The sequence below is a fragment of the Lithobates pipiens genome, unplaced genomic scaffold (assembly GCF_037356315.1).
Source record: "Lithobates pipiens isolate NorthernLeopardFrog02 unplaced genomic scaffold, aLitPip1_a1.2 Scaffold_18, whole genome shotgun sequence".
Lineage (NCBI taxonomy): Eukaryota > Metazoa > Chordata > Amphibia > Anura > Ranidae > Lithobates > Lithobates pipiens.
The window spans coordinates 3777432-3794149 of NW_027507758.1; the positions used below are offsets into that span (position 1 = coordinate 3777432).

The 16718-nt window shown below is 47.0% G+C and overlaps 1 protein-coding gene across 3 annotated transcripts in view; it reads right to left on the reverse strand.

Moving 5' to 3' along the window:
* Positions 1–12756: 12756 nt before the first annotated feature.
* LOC143986952 (BRISC and BRCA1-A complex member 2) overlaps positions 12757–16718 on the reverse strand; it is a 344474-nt gene continuing 340512 nt past the window's right edge. For all 3 annotated transcript variants that reach the window (XM_077485366.1, XM_077485368.1, XM_077485367.1), the window contains exon 12: positions 12757–15644. In XM_077485366.1, the coding sequence (XP_077341492.1) occupies positions 15581–15644 (64 nt within the window). In that variant the 3' untranslated portion in view covers positions 12757–15580. The remainder of the gene's footprint in view (positions 15645–16718) is intronic.

A 16718-nucleotide genomic window follows, 5' to 3' on the forward strand; every position in this document is an offset into this window, starting at 1 on the left:
ATTGTACTTTATCCACCGATTCAACCGTGTGATGAACCAAAATAGAGCCGCCAGACGCCCGTGTGTCAGATCTCCGGGAAGAAAAACATTTACCACCGATGGTTGAGTCATGGGCGTTCGCCTGAGGTCTTAAAGGGACAGATGTCAGTCAGTCTGATCAAAGTAAGTATTATTAACAGACACTCGGTGCCAATGAGGAAGAACCCGAGTGTTTGTATCACACCTGACAGGTGGGAGCCAACACACCGTAATGACTAATACTCGGCACGGGTTGCCTTTAACAAGATGGCCGATGTGGAGATTACACGGCAGGGAAGGAAATGCCACATCTTAAAGAGAATCAGTCATCAGTTGGTATCGATATGTATTGGAATCTCTACTCTTGTTATTGTAAGATTGCAATCCTTCCTCTCAGGCATTACTTGCTTTTATGTTATTTACTTGTATTTTCTCCCTATTAAGAGCACAAGTGTTTGGCTGTAAGGCCCCCGCCGAGGCTGTCCTTACTCTTGCCGAAACCAGACACTCATGGTCATATAAGAAAGATGTTATTAAAAAATGCTAAAAAAGGCGATCTAGCCGTTGGGGGTCATGGGACGCATCAACCTTGTCAAAATGGTGTAATTGCCAAAAATATTATACGTACTTTGGCACTCCCCGGTAAATCTGGTGCTTCGGCACTTCAAGGCAATGGAAATTATTCTTCAAACATTCATATGGGGGTGAAAAATAGGCATAAACGCCATGGCACAAATTAAAGAACCCTACTGATTTGGGAAGGGACCGTACTACCCGATCTCATGTACTATATAGCAGCACAATTGTCACAACTATTCCATATAGGGAAATCTGATAGAGCAAGATTCTTAACTTTCCTTTGCCCTAGGTGGTCCCACTCGACCGGAGACCCCCTTATAACCATTATAGGCCAAATGCCAAATCCCGGCTTACCCAAAGACAAGTCGTCTCTACAACACCACTACAGACGTATCTAGACCATAGCGATGGCCAAAATACAGCTATCACTACTGCATGAACACACACACACCCCCCTCTGGTATAACCTTGACCTACCAGAGTTTCGCTCCATACCAGACTCGGAACTTTGGAGATCCAGGGGCTTATACTACCTGTGCCACTTGGTCTCTAATGGCGAGCTAAAGTCATTTAACACGCTGAGAAACTAATTTGGGCTTACGGACCAACTATTCTTCTGTTATCTTCAACTTCGTCACGCTTTCAGAACTCCATTCTCAGCAGGTTTTCCCCAACTTGAAGTGGATCCCTATGTGGCCGTAATATGTAGCTCGGATCCCAAAAAACTGATTTCTACATTCTATAATATGTTACTCATGTCTTCGGCAAGTAGGCTAGCTTATGTATTGAAGGCTAGGTGGGAGACAAATGTTGGGGTACCTGAGGACGAGGAGTGAAGTGAGGCTCTGGACCACTGTAAACTGGTATCCCCTAAACTCTCAGATCGCCTTAAACAGTTATACGTCACTCACCGGGCTTACCTAATGCCAACTAGAGTGTCAAGGTACAACCATGACCAAACTGCCAAGTGTCCTATGTGCATCCAGGCCTCGGGTACATTCTACCACTTGCTCTGGGACTGCCCCAAGATACAGGGCTTTTGGGCACAAGTAGTCCAAATCCTACATGACATTATGGGCTCCCCGATCACACTAAACCCCAAATCATGCTTACGTAAGAAGAGGTAAAATCCAAGGTAATGTAGAGGGATTTGCAAAAGGCTCTCCAAAAACGAGAAGTAAACTGCACACCCCTGTCCGAAACGACATGAGAAGGAACACCATGAAGGTGGAAAATCTCTCGTACAAAAATGGGAACCAAGGCAGGGGCAGAAGGGAGGCCAGGAAGAGGAACAAAATGAGCCATCTTGGAGAACCGATCGATTACTACCCAAATGGCCGTATTATTCTCCGAAATGGAAGATCAGTGATAAAATCCATGGCGATATGAGACCAGGGCTCCTTATGAATGGGCAAGGGCATTAGAAGACCAGCAGGGGCTTGAGTGGAAGATTTAGTGTCCGTCCATCCGAGTGGAGATTAGGCCACCAGTAGTGACGACTGATGAGCAGGAAGGATCGGAGGAACCCAGCATGACCTGCCACCTTGGAATCATGTCCCCAACGAAGGATCTTAGCTCTTAGCTCCGTGGGAACAAAGGTCTTGCCAGGAGGAATTTTTGATTCCAGGGTGGTAGAATGGGCAACAATGCATGAGGTAGGAATGATCCAACCAGAGTGTCAAGGTACAACCATGACCAAACTGCAAACTGTCCTATGTGCATCCAGGCCTCGGGTACGTTCTACCACCTGCTCTGGGACTGCCCCAAGATACAGGGCTTTTGGGCACAAGTAGTCCAATTCCTACATGACACGATGGGCTCCCCGATCACACTAAACCCCAAATCATGCTTACTAGGCATATACCCAGAACCAGACATTAACAAATTCACCAAGATATTCCTAAATGAAACACTGTTTTCTGCTAGAAAAACCATTGCGAGACAATGGATGAGGTCTACCCCACCCGAGTTTAAGATGTGGCTATTGGAGGTAAACAACGGTTTATAATACAAAAAACTAATTTATTTACATAGAGGCTGTCCTTCAAAATATGGCAAAATTTGGAATAGGTGGTTACAAGCCCCAGTGACTCTCCGATAAGGCCTCGCCTTTACACTTGTTTGTGTATAGAAGTAGCAGAATCCCTAACAACACAACGGAGTGGGAATTATGAGGATGACAAATATTTGCTATTCCGTGTATGATATGTCTCATTACTTCTCGCTGTACTACCCTACAATGTAAACCCCTTGTGTTGTTTCTAATTGGAACCTCATCTTTATATGGGATACCTTTATCTTGCTTCATACTTAAGTTATTGTCACCCTTCCTGACATTTACTGTGATAATGTTTTAATGTACGGCGATCTACTATCCCTGTTGTGCAATAATCCTTTTGAGATTTGAAATTGTGTCTGGGATTACATCAGTGGCGGCCCATCCATGTCTAATCTGATCGCCTCCACGCCCATTCCTCCTTTTCATGTGTGTGAAAGTTTTTGAGGACTACACCTGACCGCAATCTAGATTAGACACAATTGGTCAGGTGACCTACTGGGGTGGATTGGGGTTGGTAGTCCTACAGCTATGACTAAGCACCACTAACGGTGCAAAACACATCAGCTATCATCTGTACCTGTGCCTCTGTTGGTGTATGGATTACGTTTTATCAATAAAGGCATTGTCAGGTCACCTTGAGGCCAGGTGACAGATGCACACCGTAAGGATCAAGAGTGCACCGCAAGGTTGTGGACCCTAAGGCCGACTACTGCCAATAGGAGTCAAGGTGATAAGGAAGGCAGGGCCGCCAGAACACCAAGACGGATCCCACCGGGGTTAGAGTGTAAGATTCCCTGGGGTGCGGAGTCTAAGAGCCAGCAGGTGTTCACCAGAGCCTCTAGTAGTGAGGATGGACTGGGCTGCAACTGGCTCCAGGTCGCGACCCCCAGGGTCCCCCGGGTCTCACACCCACAGTAGGCAACAGGAGGATAGGGATGGTGAGGGATAAAGCCAAGGTCGGGGCCACAAGCAGACAGGGATAGTCAGGGACACGCCAAAAGGTCAGGATCACAGGCAAACAGGGATAGTCAGGGACACGCCAAAGTCAGTAATAGAACAATAGAAGAGCACACAGCAGGTAACAGGAAGCCAAACACACAAAGGTTGATCAGCGGGGTTGGCCTGCAGTGCACAGGTTAATATGGAGTTCTCTGATAGGAGCTAGGGTGGAGCCATGGCAGAGGATGGATTACAAAAGCAGTCAGGTGAGGGTCGGCTGGTCTCTAGAGATGAACACATGGATACAGGTAAGCAGACAAACTCTATTGCATAACCATGACAGGCTTTATATCGGAGTGCGGCTTTCCTACTTGATTTTGTCTTTGCTGAGCCAGCACCCTCCATCTCCTGAAACACAAGGATGGTGTGAACACGGGGCCATCACCCGGAGCGGTAATCCTTTTGAACTTAGTGGCGTCCCATCCACAGAGGGCGCAGAAACGCCGCCTCCCCTATCTATACGTTTGGCCCCCTGATCTATATAGAGGGCACCGGACCATGGATTCCAATGGGGGAGGGTTTGAAGCACCTGACTAGAGCCAGAGGCTCTAATAGGCTTCAAAAGAGGGTGGCCTTGGAGCGCAGAGCATTGCACTCTGAGTCCACCCAGTTGTGTGACCATAGCGAATGAATTTTCTCTATTTTCACACTAATGTTCCTCCCCGTCAATCAAGAGGCAGGTCTGTGAGACCGGTTTTCCGATTGGCCAAAGCGCCAGGCGATTCTATTGGATGCCTAGTGCTTTGGCGGAAGAGTAGACACACCGCAGGAGGAGCGGTCCCTGGAGCCACCGCCCACACTCCAGGAGAGGAGAAGAGGAAACCGCAGCCCTGCGGGTAAGTGCCAAACCGCGCGCGGAGGGGGGGGGGCTTGCTGGGGTGTTTTAGTGCTGTGGCACTGGATTACATCAATGAAAGTGAAAGAATTAGTGACAGTTTCACCATCCAACACCCTGGACAGAGTGACTGCTATTGGCCCCGAGTGACTTAAGAGAGAATACAAGTGAATAACAGCACACACAGCCATACACACTATTAGATTTTCTGCAGATTTTTGTCTTCAGATTTACCAAAACCATATAATATGAGGTCAAACCTTAAGAGTTTCAATTTGCATTCAATCAGACAGGCCCTTACACTACATGGTTTTTGGTAAATCTAAAGACAAATATCTGCAGAAAATCTAATAGTGTGTATGGGGCCTGACTCTCTTTTCAGTTCCTAAAAAAAATAACTAAATGTTTTTTGAAAGGTGTTAATTTCCCAATGACAAAAAAAAAAAAAAAAAAAAAATATATATATATATATATATATATATATATATATATACACACACAAGGACAATTAAGGATATCTAGAATTAAACATATAAATAGAATGTAAATGGGGAGGGAGAGAGACTTTAGTGGTGAAGCGTTTGAGATATTTCTTAGACAGGAGGATGGTAGGCCGGCCGCCAGGGGAGGATCTGAGCGACACATTAAATCGGATCCATTATAATTGTATGAGCAGGGCGTGACGAGTCGGTGTTTGAATTGGTAACATTACACTAGATTATGGTACATTAAAAACACCGCTAATTAAAAGGCATACACATCATCCTCACAATGAACCCGAAAGCATTTTAATAATGTGGACAGTTTTGCCCAAAGACATTTTACTTGTAAAGGACAATGTCAGGCACTGCAAAGCCAAGAAACAATAGTGATGAAATACCCAGAAGAATACGTGCGTCCCGGAGTGCACTCTGAGCTTGTAGAGCTGTCAGATTAACGACCCACATTGGATTTCCATTCGCCTTCTCTCCAAAGTCTCACATTTAACCCAATGGTTCCTTGGGAGGACATCAACCAACGTACCCTTGTGGACACCTGACCATCACACCTACCTATACGGCTGACCATTTCTGGACATCTGACCATTACAGCTACTTATATGGCCAAACATTGGTCGACACCTGACCGTCACTCCTACTGTAGCTATAAGGCCAAAAGTTTACAGGAACCTCACCTCCACACCTACCTATATGGCCAAACATTTATGGACACCTCACCTTCATACCTACTGTAGCTATATGGCCAAAGGTTTAGGGAACCTCCCCTTCACACCTACCTATATGGCCAAACATTTGTGGACACTTGACCTTCACACCTAATGTAGCTATAAGGCCAAAAGTTGACGGGAACCTCACCTTCACACCTACCTATATGGCCAAACATTTATGGACACCTCACCTTCATACCTACTGTAGCTATATGGCCAAAGGTTTAGGGAACCTCCCCTTCACACCTATCTATATGGCCAAACATTTGTGGACACCTGACCTTCACACCTAATGTAGCTATATGGCCAAAGGTTTACGGAAACCTCACCTTCACACCTACCTATATGGCCAAACATTTGTGGATACTTGACATTCACACCTACTGTAGCTATATGGCCATAGGTTTACGGGAACCTCACCTTCACACCTACCTATATGGCCAAACATTTGTGGATACTTGACCTTCACACCTAATGTAGCTATATGGCCAAAGGTTTACGGAAACCTCACCTTCACACCTACCTATATGGCCAAACATTTGTGGACACCTGACCTTCACACCTAATGTAGCTATATGGCCAAAGGTTTACAGGAACCTCACCTCCACACCTACCTATATGGCCAAACATTTGTGGACACCTCACCTTCACACCTACTGTAGCTATATGGGCAAAGGTTTATGGGAACCTCACCTTCACACCTACCTATATGGCCAAACATTTGTGGACACTTGACATTCACACCTACTGTAGCTATAAGGCCAAACGTTTACAGGAACCTCACCTTCACACCTACTTATCTGGCCAAACATTTGTGGACACCTCACCTTCATACCTACTGTAGCTATATGGCCAAACGTTTACCGGGAACCTCCCCTTCACACCTACCTATATGGCCAAACATTGGTCAACACCTGACCTTCACACCTACTGTAGCTATAAGGCCAAATGTTTACGGGAACCTCACCTTCACACTTACCTATATGGCCAAACCTTTGGGGACACCTGACTATTACACCTACCTATATAGTCAAAACTTTCAGGACAACTGACTATGAGACCCACCTACTGTACATGGCCAAACCTGTATGGATACCTGACCACCAAATAACTTCAGGTATCTCCATTGAAGGGTCCAGATAATCCTCCATCATACAAAGACATTGTAGTCAATTGTACTTTTCCAACCTTGTGGTAACAGGTGAAGACCCTTTTCTGTTAGAGCATGACTGTGCCCCCCCCCCCCCCTCCTCCCGTGTACAAAGCCAGCTCCATAAAGACATTGGGTGACCAGTTTGATGTTGAGGAACTTCAAGTGTCCTGAACAGAGCCCTGACCTTAACCCTACTGATCACCTTTGAGATGAATTGGAACTCTGATGGTGGTCTTCTCATTGAAACATCAATACCTGACCCTTACAACTTCAAAAAACTCGATATGCCTCTTACTGAATACCTTGGACTGTATACCTTCCAAAAAGGGGTCATTTGTACTGTCCTGGCATTTTAGGGCCTCGAGAAATGAGATGGTCGGTCAGTACATCAGGATTGATGGATTGTCAGATATATATCCCGTAGTTTGTGGACTCTATAACTTTCCTACAGACTAAATAATATACACGGCTTTGGGGTATTTTCACCAAGGAAATGTAGCTGAATACAGTTTGGCCGAAATTTATGAAGAAAGATTATTTATTTGCAAAAATGAATAAGGTACAGAGCAGACTAAACGTCATTTATTTGGGAACCTCTTGGTTATTCTGCATGAAAAGGAGAATGATTTTATTTCTGCAACACAGACAAAGAGGAATTCAATCTGCCATCCCGCCGACGACGCCAGAAAATGGACATTTACAGAACCAATCGCTGCCCTCCGAGTTCACCTAAAGTGCAGCGAGAAAATAATTAGGTTCTTTTTGTGGAAATATTTGCTCCATTTTTAGATCTCAAATCTCCACAGCGGGAACTTTTTTGCAATTCTCCCCTCCCCCCCCCCACCAGTATAACATTTTCAGGGTCTTTACGAGGACCGCGACACTAATTCAATTACAATAAACCTTCAGAGATTGCGTCGGTGGGAAAGTGTTTATCTTCTTTTCTGCCCGAGAGTTACGTAGATGAGAAGTGGTGAGTTCAGTGGAACATGTAAAGTCTTCAGTCCGCCTTCACAATACGAGAACTTCCTGTGTCACCTCCGCCGCGCGCTCTGCTTTCTATGTTCACCGATTGTACTTTGGAAGATGTCAGAGAGAGGCGAATGCAAATGAATTTCCATGAAAGCGGAAAATCAGGTCACGGACACCCACCTCGCCTGTACGAGATCAATTATAAAATACACGATCTTCACAACCGCAGAGAACATCACCTTCAATGGCCCGGGGGAAATAGAGATGTGCCATTCGTTTCAAATCAAAATCCGGACAACAATTTTCGTTATTCGGATGCATCCAAATTTCCGAGTCACAACAGCAACAAATTTCAAGAAATCCCAAATATATTATAATGAAAGGGATTATCCGAATTCAAAAATGAATTTGAATTCTGAATGGAAACATATTGCAATAAACGCAGTAAGGCCGCGGTCCCCAACCTTCCGCACCAGGGACCGGGATCAAGGCAGCCAATTCTCCTAGGGGCCAGGCGGAACGGGGGTTGGGTCAACAGGTTGGGGGAGGATGGTGGTTTTGGTGGACGGGTCAGGGGGTGGAAAATTCATGAAGTCTGTCCTCAGCCCCCTTCACACCACAACCCCCCCTTTATATCAGTGTCCACACTCCCCCTCTATATCAGTGCCCACTGTCCCCCTTTACAGCACACACCCCTCTTTATATCAGTGTCCATGGTCCCCCTTTACAGCACAGTCCCCCCTTTATATCAGTGTCCACGGTCCCCCTTTACATCAGTGTCCACTGTCCCCCTTTATATCAGTGTCCATGGTCCCCCTTTACAGCACAATCCCCCTTTACAGCACAGTCCCCCCTTTAGATCAGTGCCCACGGTCCCCCTTTACAGCGCAGTCCCCCCTTTAGATCAGTGTCCACAGTCCCCCTTTAGATCAGTGTTCACAGTCCCCCCCTTTAGATCAGTGTCCACAGTCCCCCTTTATATCAGTGTTCACAGTCCCCCCTTTATATCAGTGTTCACAGTCCCCCTTTAGAGCACAGTCCCCCCTTTATATCAGTGTCCACTGTCCCCCTTTATATCAGTGTCCACGGTCCCCTTTACAGCACAGTCCTCCCTTTACATCAGTGTTCACAGTCTCCCTTTAGAGCACAGTCCCCCCTTTATACAAGTGTCCACTGTCCCCCTTTATATCAGTGTCCATGGTCCCCCTTTACAGCACAGTCCCCCCTTTATATCAGTGTCCACGGTCGCCCTTTACAGCGCAGTCCCCCCCTTAGATCAGTGTTCACAGTCCCCCTTTACAGCACAGTCCCCTCTTTAGATCAGTGTTCACAGTCCCCCTTTACAGCACAGTCCCCCCTTTAGATCAGTGTCCACAGTCCCCCTTTACATCAGTTCATCCTGTAAAGCAGTCCTACAGTGTTCTCAGTTCCCTTTCAGATCGAAGCCCCCCTTTACATTATAGTGCCCCTTTACGTTAATGTACCGGGGACTGCTTGGTAAGGGGGTCACTGTAATGTAAAGGGGGGCAGTGATGTGAAAGGGGACTACGCCGTAATGTAAAGGGGAGCTATGATATAAAGAGGACTGCACTGTAACAGTGAAATCCCCTTTATATCACAATGCCCCCTTTATATTACAGTGACCCTGCAGTCTGCCCCCTCCCCTCCTTTCCTTTCTAACTTCAATCTCTGCTTCCCCGGCTCAGGACTCCTACCTGCAGGGCAGAGGGTGGTAACTGTCCGTGTGTCCCCTCCCAGCTCCTGCACCCAAAAGACCGTGCCATCCTATCAGCAGAGCAGGGAGCGGGAGGAATTCTCCATTCTGAACTGCAGCTCCTCCCACCTCCTGCTGATAGGATGACATTGTCGGGCGGGCGGAGGAGCTGGGAGGGGACACATAGGCGTGGCCGCACGGCAGGAGATAAGCGGTGACCGTGGTCTGTGTTAGGCATGTGCAGGCCGTGGTCGCTGCTCACCCCCTGCTGTGCGGCTCGGTCAGCAACAGGCCCCGGACTGGCACTGGCCCTCTGCCCAGGGGTTGGGGACCCCTGCAGTAAGGTATAAAAGTGAAATAAGATGATGATTCCTACTTAGACTGCTTTATAGAATAGAACAGAATAAAACAGAATAGAATAGAAAGGAACAGACTAGAATAAAATAGAATTTATATAGATGTCTTCTGATGCGAATTTCAAATTGATGGGAAAAGAACAAATATACTAAATTAATCCGAAAACGAATTATTCTAAAATAATTAATATGACGAAACAAAACAAATGTTTCTGTCATGCACGTCTCTATTGGGGAATCCAGAGGAGGAGAAAATATATATAAGACTTGTTCATTTTTGGGAAAAATATCCTTTCTGGAGTCATAATACCAACTAAAGATAAAGGGAAGCCGACAGCTCGATCTTCCGCAATGAATACATTTATTGATCCAGGTGTGATGCAATATAATACAGGGCTTACGCGTTTCTGCATGTAGCCTTAGTCATAGCCACTCAGCTATGACTAAGGCTACATGTCGAAATGCGTAAACCCTGTATTATTGTGTACCACACCTGGATTGATAAACGTATTCATTGCGGAAGATCGAGCTGCCGGCTTTCCTTTATCTACACGGTTGCTCGAGTGTTAGGAGGACACTACAAGCCGGTGCACCGACCGCTCACCGCCTCGGGAACGACTTCAGGTGTTTTCTACTATATAATACCAATTGTGGCCATAACTCTAGAATGCTCATGCCCTGGAAAGACACTCCAAGGTGTATTTTTGCCGTTGTAAATAAACTTTTATTCTTTTATAACGTGTCCAACTCTATGAAGCAATCAATCGTTTCCCTAATTCTGGGTCTGGAATCACAGCATTGTTGGGGTGGTGGTCCATTCATGTTCCAATCACTGTCCCAGGGGGCTGTTTTGAGTAGGGGGCTATGACGCAGGTAGTACTGGGACAGGTTCATCCAGCACCCAGAGGGTGTACTGCCCTGCACCCATTATCTGCCCCCTTACTTCCGCTGCCCTTAGTTGGCATGGAGTGTGTTCTGTGCATGCATGGCCAATCTTTTGCTTGCAAGCAGCTAGAAGGTAGTTGTGCACACATTATGTTTTCTGTGTCAGCTGTGGGTGGACAGTGGGCAAACTGGAGCACGGTGTGACAGTAGTAGCTACTAGAGCACACATAGAGCTGTGGCCTGCTGTTTGGCAACCACTAATCTGGAGCATGTAATGAGGGGGCGCCCTGGCACCTTCCCCCAGTGCCCAGCCCAACCATTGCATGAAATGTCCATAGGCCCCCTCGCATGGGTGCTGAGCTTTCTGCCCAACCCTTTGTCCAGGCATCGCATGAAATGTCCATAGACCCCTCACATGGGTGCTGAGCATTGGCCCCAACCCTTGCCCAGGTATTGCATTCTAAGGGTCCATAGACCCGCTCCCCTCATAGAGGCGCTGAGCTTTCTGCCCAAGCCTAGCCAAGGCCAGGACATTGCATGAAACGTTCATAGACACCATCACATGGGTGCTGAGCTTTTTCCCCAACCCTTGTCCAGGCCCAGACATTGCATGAAATGTCCATAGACCCCATCACATGGGTGCTGAGCATTTGCCCCAACCCTTGCCCAGGCCCAGGCATTGCATTCAAAGGGTCCATAGACCCCCTCCCCTCATAGGGGCGCTGAGCTTTCTGCCCAAGTCTTGCCAAGGCCCAGACATCGCATGAAATGTCCATAGACCAAATCACATGGGTGCTGAGCATTTACCCCAACCCTTGCCCAGGCATTGCATTCAAAGGGTCCATAGACTCCTCCCCTCACAGGGGTGCTGAGATTTCTGCCCAACCCTTGCCCAGGCCCAGAAATTGCATGAAATGTCCATAGACCCCATCACATGGGTGCTGAGCTTTCTGCCCAAGCCTTGCCCAGGCCCAGACATTGCATGAAATGTCCATAGACCCCATCACATGGGTGCTGAGCATTTGCCCCAAACCCTTGCCCAGGCCCAGGCATTGCATTCTAAGGGTCCATAGACCCCCTCTCCTCATAGGGGCGCTGAGCTTTCTGCCCAAGCCTTGCCAAGGCCCAGACATTGCATGAAATGTCCATAGACCCCATCACATGGGTGCTGAGCATTTGCCCCAACCCTTGCCCAGGCCCAGGCATTGCATTCAAAGGGTCCATAGACCCCCTCCCCTCATAGGGGCGCTGAGCTTTCTGCCCAAGCCTTGCCAATGCCCAGACATTGCATGAAATGTCCATAGACACCATCGCAATGTCTGGGCCTGGACAAGGGTTGGGGCAAATGCTCAGCACCCAACCCCTGTCCAGGCCCAGACATTGCATGAAATGTCCATATGGGTGCTGAGCATTTGCCCCAACCCTTGCCCAGGCATTGCATTCAAAGGATCCATAGACCCCTCCCCTCACAGGGGTGCTGAGCTTTCTGCCCAAGCCTTGCCCAGGCCCAGACGTTGCATGAAATGTCCATAGACCCCATCACATGGGTGCTGAGCTTTCTGCCCAAGCCTTGTCCAGGCACTGGGCCCAGGCAATACATGAAACGTTCATAGGCCCGCCTCATGGGTGCTGAGCTCTGTGTCCAACCGTTGCCCAGGTTCTGGACCCAGGCATCACATATAATGTCCAGAGATCCCTCATATGCATGCTGGCCATTTGCAGTCTCTCAGCCCACTCGGTGCTTGGAAGGAATTGGAATCTATAGCAGAGGACCTCCTTTTGCCCGTGTGATACGGGCCCGTACAACGATCCATTTCACTGCTGTCGATTAAACCTCTTTGTTTTAAGTAACATTCTACTCAAGGGGTACCCCACCCCTATTTTTGACCCTGTCTCATTTTGAATACCCTACTGAGAAGCTGGATGACGCCTCGGTTATACTTTGCAGGACCATGTAGTAGTAGACGCAGCATTGTCTCGTTGTTTCAGTTTTATTCATCACTTGCAAGAAACATTTATCCAAAAAAAAAAAAGTGCATTTATTTACATTGAATGACGGCACCCCAATTTAAAGCGATATGCGCAGATTAGAATGAAGTTGTTGGGAGAGATATAAAACCTGAAGCCCCGCGGCTGGCATACACCGACCAGGATGGAGGGTGCAGCCAGTGACGTGGGAACTGCCAACCTGCATGCCTGTTTACCATTAGCCACCAACATCCTACCATTTCCACATCTGGGCTTGGGCAAAACAAACACCGTGGTCTACTAAGCACTGAGGTCAGGACCAGGATTGACCGTCATAAAGCCCGCACTTCCACAACCAATCAGCAATTGCCGTTCCAATAAGTCCGCCCTGACGGCTTCCTCTTAGGCTCTGGCAGTGTGATAGGATTGCAGTAGGTAGGGACTGAGAGGCAAGTATTTATCAAGGGCCACTCAGCATATTAATAGCTCCGCCACAAGCAAATATCTGATGTCCTTCTTTATAATAATTTCCCATCATCCCCTGCACATTAACCAAAATTTTAAATCAGATTCGGACTGGGAGTTAGCGTCGGTTCACATCTATACAGGTTGCAGTTGATGCATTTTTCCGGTGCATTTTTGAACATGTGCTTTTGATGCATTTTGCCTTTTTTTTTTTTCTTTGGCTAATAGGAAAACATGACAGTTCTGTCCATGCAGTGTGACTTTGATGTGCCCAAACTCGCATGTTAAGGGCTACTAAAGGTTTTTTGTTTTTGTTTTTTAACAACAAACATATAATACTTACCTCCTCTGTACAGTTGGTTTTTACACAGAATGGTCCCGATCCTCCTCTTCTGGGGTCCCTCAGCAGTGCTAGTAGCTCATCCTCTTCTCAAGTGCCCTGTCGGAGAAGCACTCTCCTTCGGGACGCCCGTGCGGGAGGGCTCCCGAGTCCTGCCGATGCGTCTATTGACACAGAAAGCAGGAGTCGGCCCCGCCCCCCACGTCATTGGATTTAATTGACAGCAGCGGGAGCCAATGCCTGCACTATCAATCTATCCAATCAGGACACGAGACACCAGCTAGAGAGTGTGTGCTTGTCCCCCGGGGGGGGGGGGGAGACCGGGTTCAGGTAAGTAAAATGGGGGTACTGGGGGGGGGGGCTGCAGCATGACAGAAGGTTTTTCATTCTAATGTATAGAATGCTAACCATGAAGGTTTACAACCCCTTTAAGGTGTTAAGGGAAAAGGGTTAAGGTTAGTGGTAATTGTTAGGGTTAGTGTTGTAAACCTTTACTGCTAACCCTTAAATCTAACCCTAAACCCTATCCCTTAACCATAACATGCGACTTGAGACACATAAAGGTTCCTGCACCATTGCATTGCCACTTTGATGCAACTTTATACTTTCTGGCACTCAAGTAGCAACAAAGTCGCACTCCAGGAACGGAATTATCATACTTTCCTATTAGCTAAAAAAAAAAGCAAAACGCATAAAAAATGTAATACTTGCGTTTTTGGTGCAGGTCCGTTGATGTCTATTACACGCAAAATGCTAATTCACTGAGGGGGGGGGGGGGGGGGGGGAGTCCTTTAGCCTTTTCAAATAAATGCACAGGCTCAAAACGCACAGCTGTGAACTAGGTCCATAGGAAACCATGTTAAATGGACTGTAGTGCAATTCTGCAAAACACACTAAATACGCATAGGCGTGAACCAAGGGTAACTGTTGAAAGGGAAGGGGGGCAGAGTACATGACACCCAGAGAAATGCTTTTAGGCTCAGAAAACTGTTTAATGTCCTTTGGGGGTAAGGTAACCGTGTACCATGGGGGTGGCTGACAGAGGTGGGAAGAGGAGGGTCACTCCACCCAAAAATGATAATTCAGTGCTTGGTGGAGAGGTAAACCCCGATAGTCTCTTCCATCACTTGGGAACTCTATTGATGAGCCCTGAATTTCCAGGGTCTGAACCCCTTTTGTGCACATTATGAGGGGTCCTCACCATCCCTGTGCTGAATTTCCAGGGTCTGTACCCCTTCTGTGCACATTATGAGGGGTCCTCACCATCCCCGTGCTGAATTTCCAGGGTCTGTACCATTTCTGTGCCCATTATGAAGGGCTCCCACCATTCCTCTGTAGAGTTTCAGGGTCTGCACACCAACCATGCTGATGATGAGGGGCTCCTACCATGCCTGTTGGGTTTCTATTTATTTTGTATTATGAAGAATGTAACAGGAAACTCACATAGGAGAGGAGGGAACACCTAAAACCCCCATGTGGACAAGAGCTTCACTTTTGGAGCATCCAAGACATATAATAATTTGGGGACTGGTTCAGCTCGCTGGGCCTATTACTAAAACCTCACATTAGGTTGGATGGTCTCTTGAGTCCAGGTTCACACCGAGTGCGGGAAAGAAATTGTACGAGCTGAATTCGCACGATTTCATTGCCGAATGTCAGTCCCGATTTCGGGGACGTCTGTCCGGCTTTCTGCACAGATGTAAATGGAAATTGCACCCCAAAGTCACCAAAAGCAGTACAGAAACGACTTTTGAAAATTTGTGTGCCATTGCCACCAATTTGGCATACAATTTGTCAAATCGCATGCCAATTCGCACCAATGTGAACCAGGGCTTAAAGAGGTTTTTCTTTTTCGGTAGTAAAGCAAAGAAGGTTTTGCCAGGAAGGGTTATCTTTGGGGTGCCAGGCAGCGATATTCAGGTAAACACAACAAAGGAAGAAGTATAAAAACTGTGAAATTCAGCAATTCATTGACAAAAGTCCAAGATGATCTGTTGCCTGTGATGTAAGGCCGTCTCTTCCATCCCACTCTAAAGCTTCCCATTGGCAAAGGCAGCTTCTTGGAACTGAGGAACAAAACTTCGGTAATAAGCTCTGCAAGAAAACAAACATCAGACCGTCAGCTTGGCTTAAAGTAAACATTTCCAGCTCCAAAGTTAGCAAAAAAATAATAAAATATGAACCGTTCAGATTATAAACATCAAGCTGAAGTAGAACCAGTAAACAGTCAATGAGAAGAAGCCTAGTGTCTGGACAGGAGGAAGGAAGAGCCCAGAGAGGACCCCATCAGACTCCACAAATATCACTAATGGGTAGACTGATCCTTTAAATCACTTAAGCCCCATACATCCGATCTGATTTTCTGCAGATTTTTCCTTCAGATTTACCAAAACCATATATTAGGTCAAACCTTAGGCGATTCAATTTGTATGCAATCAGGCCGGCCCTCGCACTACATGGTTTTGGTGAATCTGAAGACAAAAATCAGCAGAAAATCTGATAGTGTGTATGGGGCTTTACACTATACCAGTGGTCATCAACCCTGTCCTCAGGGCCCACCAACAGACCAGGTTTGCAAGATAACTGAAATACGTCACAGGTGATATAATTTGCTGCTCAGTGATTGCAGTATTCTAGTTTTCTTCTCCCCAAGGTAATACATAAAACCTGGCCTGTTAGTGAGCCCTGAGGACAGGGTTGATGACCACTGCACTATATGACTAAATGTTTGAGGACACCTGCTCATCACACCTCTGTGAGCTTGTGGGACATCCCATTTATAAAACCAAGGCCATTAATATAGAATTGCCCTCACTTGTGGCTATACAATCCTCCAATCTTCTGGGAAGGCTTTCTACAAGATTTCGGGGTGCGTCTGGGTGGGATTTGTGCCCATCTGTGAGGTCGAGTACTGCTGTTGGATGAGAAGATCTGGTTGTTCAATCCACCTTCCAATTGCCCTCAAAAGGTGTTCAGTAGGGTTGAGGTCAGGGCTCTGTGAAGGACACCTGTGTTCCTCCAGTAGGGTTGAGGTCAGGGCTCTGTGAAGGATACTCGAGTACCTCCAGTAGGGTTGAGGTCAGGGCTCTGTGAAGGATACTCTAGTTCCTCCAGTAGGGTTGAGGTCAGAGCTCTGTGAAGGACAATTGAGTTCCTCCAGTGGGGTTG